General features: G+C 41.5%; 1 protein-coding gene across 1 annotated transcript in view; it reads right to left on the bottom strand.

Annotated features, from left to right (window-relative positions):
* Positions 1-402: 402 nt before the first annotated feature.
* znf609a (zinc finger protein 609a) overlaps positions 403-17,807 on the bottom strand; it is a 194,543-nt gene continuing 177,138 nt past the window's right edge. The window contains exons 4-9 of the mRNA XM_062993058.1: positions 13,993-14,080; positions 6,251-8,585; positions 5,701-6,136; positions 4,622-4,954; positions 4,416-4,494; positions 403-2,229 (exon numbers count right to left, since the gene is read on the bottom strand). Of these exons, the coding sequence (XP_062849128.1) occupies positions 4,421-4,494; positions 4,622-4,954; positions 5,701-6,136; positions 6,251-8,585; positions 13,993-14,080 (3,266 nt within the window). The 3' untranslated portion in view covers positions 403-2,229; positions 4,416-4,420. The remainder of the gene's footprint in view (positions 2,230-4,415; positions 4,495-4,621; positions 4,955-5,700; positions 6,137-6,250; positions 8,586-13,992; positions 14,081-17,807) is intronic.

Raw genomic sequence — 17,807 nt, forward strand, 5'->3', positions numbered from 1 at the left:
GTGGCCGCTCAGCCTAGCCGGCAGGCAGAGCTGAGCTTCGATACGATGTATTCGAGATTCGAGCTCTGGTTCCAGCGTGTGTTTTTACCGCTGCGCCACCTGAGCGGCCGTTTAATATCCTTGTTCACACAATATGAATTAAGAGGTTATTTAGTTGTCTGAATTACATCTAAAGACCACAGTATTACATTCCCCACTCTTATGAAACTTGAAATGTGACACAATCATGTTAACTGATGCCCAGCAGGTTGATCCAGACATCATTACCTGAAACCTCAACTTGGCTTACAAACTGCATTTTAAAACACCCAAGGATAACTAGTTGACCCCAGAAAATTGTAAGGAATTTTAAGGGGAAACAATTAAGAGCATTTCTCAAAGTCATTTCCATCAGTCCTTCCATTCTTACTATAATAACAATGTAGTTTTTATTGTAGTGCAGATTTAAAATCAACCAAACCCATTACAACCTATTTATTTATTTATTTTTTTACATTTTTTAACAAATGGGTTAGCCAATTTAAAACTAAACATGTGACATGCTTGAAGGAACAACAAAATTTGGGAGAAAGTTTGAGGGAACAATTACCACCCCACCCTCCCCTAGAAAAAGAAAGGAAAAGAAAAGAAAAATGCAAAGAGGGAGCGGAATATAGTTATATATCTCTCACAACACTTCAGTTATAAAGCCGTTACACCAGCTACATATTCATATTATATCAACAATAGTAGAAAACAAGGCTAACAGACAAAAAAAAGAGTAGGAAAATCCAATAGCATCCAACAACCTTTTTTTAAAATAATTCCTCTGTACAGTATATACAGAAAACACACTATGATTGTGTGTGAGTGAACGGGGCAGCAACAGGAAGTGAGGCAAATGTGCACAGCTTGCCTTCCTCTCCCTGTAGGTTAATATTTTCTAGTGCTATAGTACACCACACAGATACAACATGACGAAGAGAAAGGAGGAGGAACCTTGGGGATCATCCGAACATAGTGGCTCCAATAGTAAACACTGAAAAGCACATGTACTCCACTGTCAGGTATACAGTAACTCTACACATCAAAGCGTTCACACCTCTACTCCAACTCGACTAAGGACCACACATAGTGGGTCTAATGAAGCCTGTTTAGCACAGACACTCAGTGAATGTCCTGTACAGACTAGCTGTTTAAACTCCTGGTGCCTAGATATGGGTATTTCCCCCATGCTTACACTCGGCATGCAGTTTGGCATGAGACTCTCAAGCAGCAGCAGCAACGTAAGTCTTACTGTCTATGACCAGACATAGACAGCTGTGGTTCAAATAACACGGTCAACCTCGGTTCATCGCAAAAGACCATCTTAGAGGAGCTATGCCAGGAAAAGACACATGCCTTTTTTTGCAGGGCTGCCCAGTGGTGCTGGTTGGTCTGCCACAGCGGAAGGCACTACTTCAGTCCAGTCTACCAGCAATAAACTCAGTCTAGAAATGTCCTTCAAGTCCTTTGCAGCATGCTGGAGCACCTATCTAAAGCAGCCAGATATCAGTAGTCCTGTGTGGAGTTAAATAGTGCTGAAGTACTGGGTAAACCCTCTGAAGAAAACCAGTTGCAACTCGTGGAAAAAAAAACATGGACAGTGGTCCGCTCAGCACCCTTAATGACATAGGCTGAAAGTGATGAACTCAAGTTAGCGGATGTAAATTCTGTAACAGGAACTGAAGTTTCTCCCCTGATTCGTAACTGAATGAGAGGTGGACATCAATAGCTTGCATAGAGTCCAGGTAATGTGCGTGTCTGGACAGGGAATGAGACATTTTGTCTCACTCTTAATAATGCAAAATAAAATATCCACCGATCTGAGTTTCCTTGAGGCAGTTCTGTTAAGTTTTCTCACCGAGGTCTGGACCGGTAAACAATGCAAAGAAAGTAGTCATGTGACATTCCCATGCTGTCCAATTTCTTTTTCATCTGTCCCGAGGTCTTCAAAGAGCGCACACGTCCTTGACTTGTGTCATCACCCCCATGAGTACCTAGACATCGTAACTGAGTTCTTTTACAGAAGTACTGAGTTGGGAATGGATTGGCGTCCACCATCCATTTCCAGTCATGGTGAATGGGGATCAGTCGCCGGCATATCCGGAAGAAAGAAACAAATATTCAGGAACACCATTGAACTGATGTTTTAAAGTCCTCATGTGGTCAAATCACATGGCTGCAGGCATACTTGAGGTCCTCTTTGCCCTGTTAAAACAAGAGACAGGTGTTAAAAATGTCATACGTGCCTACAAGAAAAATAGTGACTAAAAAGGAAATGGTGACGATGGTCACTTGTTACCTTTTAGTCCACGACTCAAAATTTGCTAAATGATTAGATGTACAGTTGCAATCAAACATACTTACATTAGTTAATGTGTATAGAATTAAATCAAAGTATATACAACAAGAAGTCTCAGTAAACAGAGATTATTTTAAGTTTCAATAAAAAAAACATCTAGTTTTCTTGACAAATGTCTAATTGTTCACTATGACTACAACTCAACCCCCAGTCTCAGTATTTGGTGGAACATCCTTTGGCCTTGATAAGCAATAACAAGTGATTTTGATTCTGAAACCTCTCTTCACCTATTCTTCTCATGCAAAAGCCTCCAGCTCATTAAGGTCTGATGGATTTCATGCTGCAACTACTTTCTTTAAATCACACCAGGGATTTCTTATAGTATTTAAATCTGGAGACTGAGAATGCCGCTACAGGATAGTCCAGGACTGATTCCATGATTTGCCAAGCTTTGGTTGACTTGGATGTGTGCTTGTAATCATTGTCTTGCTGGAAAGTTCAATCACCACCAAGGTTTAGTTTCACCACAGAAAACATAAAATTGTCCCTCAAATGCCCCGGTATTTCTGTGAATCTGTAAACATTGCCAGTTTGGCTGTGGGGATAGTATTCTTCTGGTTATAACCCTAGGCTTTCTTGCACCAGACAAACCACTGGTTCAGGGTTATTGATGTTCTAATCATGCTGTAACCCAACTTTAGGTCATACAGACCTGCATTCAGTTTTAGGATCAGCAATATTATGTAGGGGTTGAATAACTGTTACATGGCAGTATTAGCAAAATACTGAATTATTTATTTCCTGTTTCATTCAACGATAAATATTTCATTTAGAATCAAATCTAGCTCTGTGGATAAGTCTAAATTTATACATTTTTATTTTCTTTGAGATTTAAGTAGGGCTGCCTTGATTGGTTGACACAGTTGATGACGTCAATATTTTAAATCGATGCATCGTTTTTAAAACTATGTTTATAAATGATTATTTTAATTTCTACAACGTCTCCATTCATATGATTTCACTACTTGCTGTGTACTACACAGCAGCACTAGTGCGATGTTGCACATCTATATTGTTTCATTAAGCTTCTTAATCACAAGATCTTGGAATACTGTATTTCTTAGCGAGTACAGTTAGGGCACATTCGCGTGAGAAGCAACACTTACCAATTTGTTTACATCGCTTAGAATTTGAAGTAATTGTTGAGTGAATGTGTAGGTTAGAATTTGGGCTCATTCTGTCGTTACTGTACGTTGTACTTAATGAGACGTGCCCACCTCTAACTATTTTATTTCTGCTATAAGTTTAAGCACTTTGCTTTGTGTACAGAATGCCATAAACACATGCTGCACTTTGTTTAATATGGAGCACTTGAGAACTTGATAATGTGGACATCAACCCTGTTTACATTTAGTTTTGTGCCATATTATTATGCCAGACAGTTTGGTGTTAAAATAAAAGAAGCATAAATAAGATTCTGAATTACATTTTTTGGAGGAAAATTAATTGTTTAGATTAATCGATAAAATAGTCTATAGATTAATCGATAGAAAAATAGTAACTAGTGGCAGCTCTAGATTTAAGAATGTCTGATTGCAACTGTATAATTTTCTAAATTCAATAAAAAGGTTATAACCTAAAATAATCTCAAATCCTGCCTTTTTATTGTGCAGCTTTCTCATCCATAAAGAAATACATAGTCTGAACAATTCAAAAGACAAAGTATTACATTTGAACATATTTCACAATTCTCTCTTTCTTGTTTTGCCAAGTGCCAGTCTGTGTCATATTTTTGACTGCTGGACCCATTGCTATTAATAATTGATGTCAATATCATTTGTGAATTTCCTCATGTACTTGAAAAAAAGTAGCTAATAAATAAAAACCATGCCAAGTAAAGTAAAGAAACCAAGATCATCACATTATTCAAATGGGATGCACTAAATAACTCAGCCTTAATTACACTGCATTTAATTCCACTAGAGGGCAATACAGACTGCATTGTGCTGCTCACTAAAGTCTTTGCAAGACAACCACATTGTTTAGAAGCTATAAGTCAAGGTCACAGAAATGATAATGATAAATGGCTTACCATTTTCACCTCCGTGGAGGAGGGTAGAGTGAGGGACCAGAGGCTTGCTGGCTGGCAACGATGGCTGAAGAGGAAAGCCCTGTCAGAAGAGGAGTGCACATTTTCAGTAATCGAACAAGAACACAAAATAACTGCATTTAAATTGAATTACAAAGACAGGGCATTTAGCATGTGAGTCTGCCATGTTTGCACATTTACTCACTTACCAGGTGCATAGGGCAAATCATATTGTCCAGAGAGTAGAGGGTAGCCCAAGTGGTGATGGGAAGGCATGATTCTTTGTGAGGGCGAGGATCGTGGTCGGTCACTTTCTCGTTCCCTTTCTCCACTTCTTTCTCTATCATGAGATGCCTTTTCACCCGCTGTGGGTGATTTGCTCTTGTACTGGCTAGCGTGTTGATGCAGAATATCCAGGGCTTTCGACTCTGAAGGTGACTTGCCAGTCACTGTTGGACTGGCACGGGCTTTGTCACCTTCTTCACCTGGGGAAATCTTGGTACTGTACGGGGAAAACGAGTATCCCGGTGGCAGGTAGGGCCCTGAAAAATGACAAATAATGCAATTAAAATGTGTAGATATTTACCTCAAGTAAATGACAATATGACATTTCAAAGTGAAACAGCCTACATGTCTGGGAACATACAAAAATACGGCCAAAAGTATGTGGACCATGAGTTTCTTGGACATCCAGTTCCAAAACCAGGTCAGTAATATGGAGCTGACTCTCACTTTACAGCTATAACAGCTTCATGGCACAACACTTGTCAAACCATGTCTTAATGGACCTCTATTTGGGGCACATCTATGCTGGAAGAGGGCAGAGTCATCTCCAAAATGTGTAGTAGTCAGCAATTAGTTTGGCTAAAGTATTAAACTCCAACTAAAAAGGGTGTCAAAATAAGTTTGGCCATATATTGTATGTTTGATAAATAATTACTAAGTATTGTAGAATAGAAGGTGTAATATGATTAGATGTGATAAATTATGACTTCATAGCGCTTGGTACTTAGTGATGTAAAAAAAAAAAAAAAAAAAAAATATCATATAATTGAGTCTGACCAAGGAATAATGCATAAAAAGATGAATTTGGATATCCAGGTTGTCTTAAAAATAAAAAAATAACATAGAACACAGCACAAGAAGCACAGAAGCAACACCCAACTGAAGCTCAACTACTGCAATAAAGCTAAGGCTCTTTAACCAACATACTTAAAGCCTAATCAATTTTAACTATCTTCATTAATTTTTAGAGCTGTGGAGACCCATCAATCCCTTATCACCTTACCTGGGTAGTTCTGCATCATTACGCCTGGCATTCCTCTGTATCCTGGGTGACTAGGGTCATAACCCTGGCTGTAAGGGTATCCATGCATGTAAGGCATGTAAGACTGGTGTTGAGGGAGAGCTGAAGAGAAGTGCATATGAGCTCTGGGGTCTTTACTAACCACCCTATGCTCCTCAGAGGCCGCCGAGGTCCGCGGTTGAGGCCCCTCTTTGCTTTCCTCTTTAGAATGAGCCTCTTTGGCACGGGGTCTGTCCTCTTTCACTTTTCTGTCTCGTTCTCTGTCTCGATCTCTGTCTCTATCCTTGTCCCTGTCTCGATCTCGGTCACGGTCTCGCTCACGCTCACGCTCTTCTTTCCACCTCTCCTCATCTAGCTGTTTCTGGGATTCAGGATACTTGTTGGGGTAAACATAGGGCCAAAGTCGAGAATCGGGCTCCTGAAAGGAAAGGAAAAATGTCACCTTAGAATCTCAAGTTTCAGACAGGAAAATAAGTTTCATCTACACATGACAAATTAAAAGCAATTTAAACACTTGAACAGGTTCTCTAACCTGTCTGTACATGTACATGGCCTGCTCCATGGCTGATGGCCTTCCAGACTCTGGATTGCTTTTCTGCTCCTCTTTCCCATGGTGTCCACCTTCAGGCAGCTTTATTTTTAGTCCTTCTGCCTGCTGGCTGGGTGGCTTTCCCTCTTCAGTCTTCGGGATGATGACCGATTTGGCCGGCTCTGATGGCGGCTCTTTTGGTTTGCTCTGCGGTGAGGGTTTTCCTAGGTCAGAAAGGCTTGGTGCTTTAGACAGGCTTGGTGGAACTGATGCTTTTTGTTTCCACTCATCTGGCTTTACACAGGCATCTCTGTCTTTCTGAACAGCTTCGGATTTCTTCTCTGCGGCTCTTTGTTGCTCGGCAGCCTGCCTCTGCCGTTCCTCACACTGCTGCCTGTAAGCTGGGTTGGTATTCATCAAATGATTATGATACGCCTGGTCTGGTGAATAGCCGTAAGGAGACACATAGGCATACTGATTATAGTAGAGCGGCTGCATATACATATTGGATCGCTGCTGAATAACAGATTGCTGCTGTTGCTGTTGGCTTGAAGTGTTAATCTCAGGCTTGCGATCTTCAGGCTGTTCTGATTTGCTCTTTTCGTCTCCCAGTTCCTGTTCTTCTTCTTTTTTGATCTTCACAGTGTTATCCTGCAATGCTACGCCTGCATTTGAAAGTCCTGGGCTAGGATTTGGATGAACATAAGTAGGCGAGTAATAATTCTCATAGTTGGGATAGTAAGTGGAGTCTTTGTTAGGGGGTTGGTTTGCAAAAATGGCCTTCTTAGCCCCTTCTCTAGGGGCTTGATCCTCAGACTTGACCTTTGTGCTTTCCACTTTGCCCTCACCATCTTCGCCTGCATCAGAAATGTCAGAATAGGCAGGGCTGTTGGTTTTTACTGAAGCATTATCTGCCCCATTTTGGATGACTAAATGGAGTGGAGTGGATTGTGGCATGCCCCCACTTTCTATTCGACTGGCTACACCAATTGAAGGACTCGGAGCATTATCAGTAAAGCTGTAGATTTTGTCTGCTTCAGCCTTGATACTGGCCAGGCGACTCTGGTGGGGGTCTGTCGAACCATTGAGGAGACAATCAGTCTTGCTCCCTGGATCTGAAGACTCAGAGTAAGGACTTTTTCCTCCCTCTGACTTTCCTCCCTTCCCTGAAGCTTTAGGACTTTCGACCTCCTTTCCACCCTCTTTTTTCTTCTTCTCTTTTTTCTTTTTCTCCTTGGAACCACTTAAGGTTGGGTTCAAAGAAGGGTCACCAGTTACTACAGGCTTAGGCTGGATGGATTTCAGCTGTGGGCTTTTGGGAATAGCCTGTACCACTGTACTCATGTTCACAGAGGAACTAGAGTTGGGTGCAGGAAAGCTTGATGCTTGCAGGTTATAGAGTTGTTGCTGTGGTACGGAAGGTACAATCGGCCTTGCAGACTTTACACCTTTTTGGGACAGCTTATCTGCTTTGGAACCACTGCCAGATTTCTTTGCCTTGTCCGAACCTTTCTTGTCCTCAACACCATCATTGCTAGCCTCGTCTGTCAGACATGAGCCATCTTCACAGCCATCAAGATGCACTCCAGAATCATGATCTACCTCTGTTTTCTTTTTGCTGGTCTGTTTAGAGGCGTACTTGCCTGATGAAGGCGATGGGCTCTGGGCTTCGAACCCTCTGCCTTTTGGGGTAACCGACCGGGCCGGAGAGGCACAACCTTTCTGGGACATAGAGGCTCCGTTGCAGCTGCCTGATTCTGGATGCAAAGAAGAATCTTCCATATATTCACTGTCCACATCCATTTCCAATTTAACATCATCGTCATTGTGGGCACGAGCCTGGTGATATTTCAGACCATTAATGTGCTTGTATTTTTTGTTGCAGTTGGGATGGGGGCAGTCAATAAGCACCGGGGAGAGGCAAGTGCGATCCAAAGAAGACAGAAGAGGTTCTGCTTTAATAATAGGGATGGGAAGGACAGCATGAGGCATTCCACTGTTCGAGTTGGTGCGCATACGCTTGCTACCCTTGGTGTCCTCTGAGCTGGAATTAGGCTCCATGTCAGAGGCAGGTTTGCCCTTGCGTTTGTTAACAGAGGACGGACTGGCCTTGATGTCCTCAGTGTTGCTATTGGGCGGCGTACGCCGTTCTGTGGAGTTCTGACTGCCCCGTCGCCCCTTGTTGTTGGAAGCCGATCGGGTCTTACTGCTGTTGCTCCCCTTGTTGTCGGAGGAGTTGCTGTTCTCGTTAACTGGAGTGTTGCTGTTGGGTCTCATTCTTTTCCCCCTGCCTCGTCCATTCTTTAGCTCCATATCACTTGTTGGAGATTCACAGAATCTATAGGAAACAAGGGGAAACAAATTAGCTAGGAGCAGAAGTCCATTATATAAGTATCTATGCCAGGAATAGTGGGAGTAATTGTCTATAACTCATCAAACCATTTGTGAACCAAGTAGACCTGATAAAGAGATTAAAGAAGCATTCAGGGCATGTTTAACTGTCTATATGTATATACTTTTAGACCCACTCTCTTCTAATTCTTTAAGTGTCTCTATGGCAGCCTGAGGAGAGATGTATCAGGGGTTTTTATCCTTGTTATCCATGATCTTGACAGCAGTGCTTGTTCTGTCGGATAGTGCACAGTAAGCCAGAAGGATTAGATCAAAGTGACCTGGTCACTGATGAGATACATGAAGATACTATCCTTTAACAAACAGCATTTTGACTCGTTTAACCATTGCCCCCTGCTGTAAGAATCAACCTATACACATACACTGATCAGCCATAACATTAAAATCACATCTTTGTTTCTACACACATTGTCTATTTTATCAGCTCCACTTACCATATAGGAGCACTTTGTAGTTCTACAATTACTGACTGTTGGCCATCTGTTTCTCTACATATCTTTTTAGCCTGCTTTCACCCTGTTCTTCAATGGTCAGGACCACCACAGAGCAGGTATTATTTAGGTGGTGGGTCATTCTCAGCACTGCAGTGACAACGACATGGTGGTGGTGTGTTGATGTGTGTTGTGCTGGTATGAGTGGATCAGACACAGCAGCGCTGCTGGAGTTTTTAAATACCTGTCCACTCTATTAGACACTCCTACCTAGTTGGTCTACCTTGTAGATGTAAAGTCAGAGCTGATCACTCATCTATTGCTGCTGTTTGAGTTGGGCATCTTCTAGACCTTCATCAGTGGTCATAGAACGCTGCCCATAGGGTGCCGTTGGCTGGATGTTTTTGGTTGGTGGACTGAGAATAGTCCACCAACCAAAAACATCCAGCCAACGCCACCCTACGAGAGGTAATATAATCAATATACACTGATCAGCCATAACATTAAAACCACCTCCTTGTTTCTACATTCGCTGTCCATTTTATCAGCTCCACTTTAGAAGCACTTTGTAGTTCTACAATTACTGACTGTAGTCCATCTGTTTCTATATGGTAAGTGGAGCTGATAAAATGGACAGCGAATGTAGAAACAAGGAGGTGGTTTTAATGTTATGGCTGATCAGTGTATATTGATTATATTACCTCTCGTACCCATTATACAGGCGGTATGGGTAGAGTAACCACAGTTATTCCCCTGTATTGCCTGTCCACAACAATATGGTTGGTATGCCTAATTATATTCGCTTTAGTGACAAATTACAAATTTGAGTGAAAGGGTTGGGAACTCGCCATATAGCAATTGACATAAGCAATGGCGGCACGCTATACTAATGTATACTAATAGGGCAGCTGTAGCCTAGCGGTTAAGTTACTGGTCCAGTAATCAGAAGGTTCAAGCCCCACCACTGCCAGGTTGCCAATGTTGGGCCCTTGAGCAAGACCCTTAACCCTCAATTGCTTAGATTGTATACTGTCTCAACTGTAAGTCGCTTTGGATAACAGCGACCGCTAAATGCCGAAAGTGTAAATGGAATTTGAAAGACCAGTATTTTCAAACATGTAATGTAACAATTACCTGTTTGAAAATTTCAGTGATACCTGCTCACTATTTCAGAGATCTGAGCTAATCAACCAAATAGTGCTAAACCTTTTTAAAAACACCAACTGCCAGCTCTGTCCGTAATTCTGATGCCTGTCAAAAAGCCGTTCAGATGAAGATAAAGTCCTTACATGTCTAGCTTTTTTAGAAATGCAAATTAAATACAGTAAGAAGGACTGTATGAGCTCTGAATCACAGTGAACACAAATGGCATTTTACATACAAGACATAAAACAGATTGTAGATATAAACATGAACATGCACAGCACTTAGAAATTTGGCTGGTGTGATTGTATTCTTTAAGTGAACAACAGTCCTCAGAGGGGATTATTCAGCGTTGCCAAAGCACGCACTTCTAGGATGCAGACTGTTAACAAGGCCATGGTGAGTACTGTTTGTTGGTTTGCCACCTACCGGGACAACAACTGCTGTTGGGTTTTGTTATGCTTGCTTACTCCCTCTTCAAAATCAAGTTATACAGCAACTCACTTAATTCCACTGCTGTCCGACAAAATAAAACACGGGCTGCCCTGGTGACCACCCGTACAGAGTGAATGCATCATTTTAACCTAACACAGGGTGTATGAAATGCTAGATCACAATGTGTACACAGCTTCTGAGTAAAAGACTAAAATTATTACTACACAACTTTCCTTAAAACCCTTCATCAAGTCCCATCAGCCTCCAACCACACACACACATACACACAAGCAACTGATCCTGCTAGATGTAGAATCAAGAAGCAGATTCCTAACACGGTAAAAGCTTCAGGTTTTCATGCTTTGGATCAATAAAGAGGTGGAAGGAAAAAAATCAATTCCACTCTGATGTTGCATTTCAAAAGCATAACATTCTGAGGGAGCAACTGCAGGCTGGTGTGCTGTACACTGGAAAAAAAAGACACAAATGTATGCTGTTTTCTTTGCAACACTTTATTCTTTGACAAGGATTTGTGAATTTGTGTTATGGGTTTACTTATTACTTTTAGGAAGCTGAAAAATAGTCTTACACTGACAACTGGTAAATAGTTAGCACCAGGTACTTTTGTAAGCTTTGATTGCTCTTTTAATACATGAACATTTTCGGCACTTAGCAGACGCTTTGATCCAAAGCGACTTATAGTTGCGAATGTATACAATCTAAGCAATTAAGGGTTAAGGGTCTTGCTCAAGGGCCCAACAGTGGCAACCTGGCAGTGGTGAGGCTTGGACCTGCAACCTTCTGATTACTGGTCCAGCACCTTAACCACTAGGCTACAGCTTCTAGTGCTACAGTGTATCACAAAAGTGAGTACACCCCTCACATTTCTGCAGATATTTAAGTATACCTTTTCATGGGACAACACTGACAAAATGACACTTTGACACAATGAAAAGTAGTCTGTGTGCAGCTTATATAACAGTGTAAATTTATTCTTCCCTCAAAATAACTCAATATACAGCCATTAATGTCTAAACCACCGGCAACAAAAGTGAGTACACCCCTTAGTGAAAGTTCCTGAAGTGTCAATATTTTGTGTGGCCATCATTATTTCTGGCCTTAACTCTCCTGGGCATGGAGTTTACCAGAGCTTCACAGGTTGCCACTGGAATGCTTTTCCACTCCTCCATGACGACATCACGGAGCTGGCGGATGTTCGAGACTTTGCGCTCCTCCACCTTCCGCTTGAGGATGCCCCAAAGATGTTCTATTGGGTTTAGGTCTGGAGACATGCTTGGCCAGTCCATCACCTTTACCCTCAGCCTCTTCAATAAAGCAGTGGTCGTCTTAGAGGTGTGTTTGGGGTCATTATCATGCTGGAACACTGCCCTGCGACCCAGTTTCCGGAGGGAGGGGATCATGCTCTGCTTCAGTATTTCACAGTACATATTGGAGTTCATGTGTCCCTCAATGAAATGTAACTCCCCAACACCTGCTGCACTCATGCAGCCCCAGACCATGGCATTCCCACCACCATGCTTGACTGTAGGCATGACACACTTATCTTTGTACTCCTCACCTGATTGCCGCCACACATGCTTGAGACCATCTGAACCAAACAAATTAATCTTGGTCTCATCAGACCATAGGACATGGTTCCAGTAATCCATGTCCTTTGTTGACATGTCTTCAGCAAACTGTTTGCGGGCTTTCTTGTGTAGAGACTTCAGAAGAGGCTTCCTTCTGGGGTGACAGCCATGCAGACCAATTTGATGTAGTGTGCGGCGTATGGTCCGAGCACTGACAGGCTGACCCCCCACCTTTTCAATCTCTGCAGCAATGCTGACAGCACTCCTGCGCCTATCTTTCAAAGACAGCAATTGGATGTGACGCTGAGCACGTGCACTCAGCTTCTTTGGACGACCAACGCGAGGTCTGTTCTGAGTGGACCCTGCTCTTTTAAAACGCTGGATGATCTTGGCCACTGTGCTGCAGCTCAGTTTCAGGGTGTTGGCAATCTTCTTGTAGCCTTGGCCATCTTCATGTAGCGCAACAATTCGTCTTTTAAGATCCTCAGAGAGTTCTTTGCCATGAGGTGCCATGTTGGAACTTTCAGTGACCAGTATGAGAGAGTGTGAGAGCTGTACTACTAAATTGAACACACCTGCTCCCTATGCACACCTGAGACCTAGTAACACTAACGAGTCACATGCCATTTTGGAGGGAAAATGACAAGCAGTGCTCAATTTGGACATTTAGGGGTGTAGTCTCTTAGGGGTGTACTCACTTTTGTTGCCGGTGGTTTAGACATTAATGGCTGTATATTGAGTTATTAAGCTGCACACAGACTACTTTTCATTGTGTCAAAGTGTCATTTTGTCAGTGTTGTCCCATGAAAAGATATACTTAAATATCTGCAGAAATGTGAGGGGTGTACTCACTTTTGTGATACACTGTATATATAGTTTCTTGTGCTAGTTAGTTACACACAAAATTTATTTTTATGTCAAGTGCTTTTACTATCGATCTGTTAAAAAATGGAACTTGCTGAACTTGCTGAAGGCTAAAACACACAAAATCAAAAAGCTGAAGTAAAAAAAAAAAAAGGCATGGTGGCTCTACGCAGCGGGTATAGCGGGTGCTAAAAAGCAAGATGAATGCTGAGTTTTGTCTATGAGGTATTCTCTTTGTGTTCTTATCAGATTTTTGGGTGCTCCAGTATCTCTCACTTTTCAAGAGACACAAAAAAGCAACTGACCCTAAGTTTGAGTGTGAGATGCCCTGTGATGTACTAGCACCATGTCCAGGTAAAACCCAGTGTTTTGGGGGTGTAACTTTGTTGATAAATCATTAAAAGTACATTTGGAATAATAAATAATCGCTAGACTACAAGGGCAGTTGTAGCCTAGTGGTTAAGGTACTGGACTAGTAATCAAAAGGTTACTGGTTCAATCCACACCTCTGCCAGGTTGCCACTGTTGGGCTCTTGAGCAAGGCCCTTAACCCTCAATTGCTTAGACAGTATACTGTCACAGTACTGTAAGTCGCTTTGGATAAAAGCATCTGATAAATGCCAAAAATGTACAGGTAAAAATACTATTAAATATGATTTCTGTTTCAGCATTTTTTTTAATGACCACACCATCCTGGTCAGGGTCCAGTGCCACCCAAAAACGCTGGGTACACACAGACAAAGAATTGAACGCAGGTCCAGTCTGTGCCGCAGTACCACACATTTCAGTAAAATACTAGAAAATAACTAAAGACCACGATCTGGCAAAATATTGCTTGTAATATAATTTGTTAGAATTTGTGTTTCTTTACCGTGGTGGGGCCCAATCATGCCTGGTGCAGTCTAAAAGCGTTCCCACGTACGTCTTGTTCCGCCAGGTGACATTGACAACCAGCATACCTGTAGGACAGACACACAAACAGATTGCAAATAAGTTTAAATCGACCAGCTTTGAACCATAATAGAGGTCACGATGCCTGCTTTGTGACTTGGAACGTGTGCAATTTGGAGCAGAAAAATCTGACACATGTAGGCTAACAAGTCTTATTCTGTATTCAGTATGAGTAATAATCAAGTCGGTGTGAGAAGCACACACTCCACTTGGGTCTATTTCTCATTTAGTACTGAGCGGCTACACAGCATACACTAACACAGACAGCTAGCCATTAGTATGCTCTGGAGAGCAGTGGCAGAGAAAATACAAAAGAGAGAAAGAGAAAGAGAGATCAGTGGATGGCAAATGTCCTCCACCTGACATTGCTTGAGCTTGAAAAAGCCTGTACTTTTGCATTAGGCAGGCAACAGCCGAGGCATGTAAAAGAGTTTCTCTGCTCCTGATCACCTGTGTCTGTTCGATCCAATTTGTTTCTCTAGTCGTTTGTACGTTATGCGCTCGACACCGCTCACGCTCGAAGCAGCGGAGAGTGAAAGGAGCTTTGCTTTAATGTTGACAGAAAGGGAACAGGAATCTCTGAATCTCCAGGAGAACAAAAGGTAAGCGACAGGAAGAGAAATGGGTGTGAAAATCGGGTTTATCTAGGAACACTTAACACCAGGTGGCAGCAGCCATCACGTTTAGCATTTTTTTTTGGAAGATTCTCGTTGTGACAAATTAATAAAGTGACAAAATTCAAACGAACGTGCTTAGGTGGAAATAGCCATAGACTGATATGTTTTTAAAGGCCTAGTCACACTAGGCTATGCTATTTTGAGAGCAGTTAGACAGATTAGCAACAAAATGGTATCACACTATAACAAACCTACAGCCAATCCATTAACTAGCACTTTTAGAGAGGTGAAGAAAAAAGTGACCATATCAAACCCACTGGTAAAACCCTCCACAGAGAACCAAGAGCTGTGTCCGAAATCGCATACTTCCATACTCAATAGTACGCGAAAGCAGTACGCGAGAGCGGTTAGTATGTCCGAATACATAGTATTCATAAAAAGGTACGCGAGAAGTACCCGGATGACCTACTTCTTGGGCAGCCATGTTTGAGTATGCAAACGATGCACACTTTCGGTCCGCTAATGTATCCCATAATTCAACTGGAGCTGCATAGGCGTTCGAAGCGGAAGAAGAAACAAGAAAGATGCCGAAAAAACAAAATAAAATAACGTTATGATTAGCGCAAAAAGATGATAAATATCCAAAATGTTGCCGTGTGGGGCTTGTAATGAGCATGCGGTCTGTAACTATGGTGATATTACGTCATCACGTCCTCACGTCATCACTTGACGTTGGTAAGATGGCGGACATTCTACGTAGGGGTGTTGCGTGCATACTGCATACTTCTGTACTGAAAGCGTGTACTTCTTTACTGGCCGTGCGGTGTGTACTTCCTTGAATATAGTACGTACTCTGTAAGTATGCGATTTCGGACGCAGCTAAGGACTGAACCCAGATCCCCAAAACCCCTGTTGCTTAAACACTTCAACACAACAATAAACTAAAACATGCACATTTTTCCAATTTCTTCAATTAATATCGGTTTGTCTTTACACACAGGATAACTGATAACCAACAAGCTTATAGCATCCCATCAAAATATAAATGCATCACAAAGCTTCATATTAACAAGTCACACATGCTTTATTGATTAAAACAGCAAAATATATTAAGATGAACATTAACACTGTGAGTAGAACAAGTACAGCCTATAGAATGTAGATTACTGGTGGTAGCCGGTAACAAAGAGTTTTTAACAATTGCTAATTAAACCCGCTAATGAAAACAAAAAAAGAGATGCAGTCGGTATATTAAAGCTTTTCCTGACAACATAAGTCTAATTAGAAGATGAAATGCACAATTTTATAACCTTTATAAAAGGGCACGATGCAAAATACCCAAATTATTTCTTTGTTTGTTTGTTTGTTTATTAGGATTTTAACGTCATGTTTTACACTTTGGTTACATTCATGACAGGAATGGTAGTTACTCGTTACACAAGATTCATCAGTTCACAAGGTTATATCAAACACAGTCATGAACAATTTAGTATCTCCAGTTTACCTTACTTGCATGTTTTTGGACTGTGGGAGGAAACCAGAGCTCCCAGAGTAAACCCACGCAGACACGGGGAGAACATGCAAACTCCACACAGAAAGGACCTGGACCGCCCCACCTGGGGATCGAACCCAGGACCTTCTTGCAAATTATTTGTTTGTAAAAACAAATAAATAAATAAGGTTACACACAAATCCACAAACACAGAGTTTACCTGGCTACACTGTTTGTAATGTTAACACATTATAGTTCGGCTATGCATTATTTAAATACAGTAACTTGACGTCCCCTAAACACTAAATCTTTGAAACTCAACCTTTCGTCGAGAAGTTTGTACCTTTAAACTCAACGTTTACCTTAAACTCGAAGTGTGTGCGACTGTCGCTTTGTTCATATTAATGCTGTCCGTTTTACTTCAAGGTACCACTGTACTATAATAAAAAGTTTTAAAATAAAACTTGCAAATGTACACAGAGCTGGCGCATGCACACTGAGGTTGGGTGCTGGTGTGTCTTAATCAGACTGCAGCTTTGCTTTTAATTGCAGTCAAGTGTCAGAGGTAACAAATGAATCTGACCTTTTTAACAGACATTAACTGACAAGAAAAAAATCAATTGTTTAATTAATCACTGACATACCTGAAAGAAACATGGAGGATGCATTTAATAGGCTGCATTTGACATTTCCTCAGTATTACAAACGTGTTAGAAGAATAATCATAGTGTCAAGGGCAGTGGTAGCTCAGCTGTGAAGGTGATTAGAGGGTCACTGGCTCAAGCCCCATACACACCATCCAGGCATAACATTAAAACCACCTCCTTGTTTCTACACTCACTGTCCATTTTATCAGCTTCACTTACCATACAGGAATTGTATTAAAAAAAACTCCAGCAGTGCTGCTGTGTCTTATCCACTCATACCAGCACAACACACACTAACACACCACCACCATGTCAGTGTCACTGCAGTGCTGAGAATGATCCACCACTCAAATAATACCTACTCTGTGGTGGTCCTGGGAGACCACTGAAGAACAGCATGAAAGGGGGCTAACAAGCATGCAGAGAAACAGATGGACTACAGTCAGTAATTGTAGAACAACAAAGTGCTTATATATGGTAAGTGGAGCTGATAAAATGGACAGTGTGTGTAGAAACAAAGAGATGGTTTTAATGTTATGGCTGATCGGTGTATATAATACTTACATACACCCCTGAAAAAGTAGAGTTTAATTCAATGTTTTATATTAGAAAGGGCTGTAGAGGTGCAAAAACAGTAATAGTACTATCTACAATGACGAAATGTGCAAATAATGGTTACTTTTAAATATCCCTTTAAGGGCTGAAACTGTGCAACTGTTTTAATTAGCTATATGCTTCCAAGAAAAGCTCACAAACAATCTCACTGAATAATGTGCATAAATTTCCAGTTAAGTAAACGTGCTAAATCCTCAACACATTAAGCAGTTCTTTCCAGATTTCTTGAAAGAACACAAGCCTACTGTTTCAGGTATAAGAGATGCCTTGTGGCAGGTAATAATGTTCAAAACCTGCTCAGAAGGGGCACTAGTTGCAGATATACGAAGGTATTGCATTTTTGTTTTACATCTACATTTGGTTG

Source organism: Trichomycterus rosablanca, chromosome 1, assembly GCF_030014385.1.
Source record: "Trichomycterus rosablanca isolate fTriRos1 chromosome 1, fTriRos1.hap1, whole genome shotgun sequence".
NCBI lineage: Eukaryota > Metazoa > Chordata > Actinopteri > Siluriformes > Trichomycteridae > Trichomycterus > Trichomycterus rosablanca.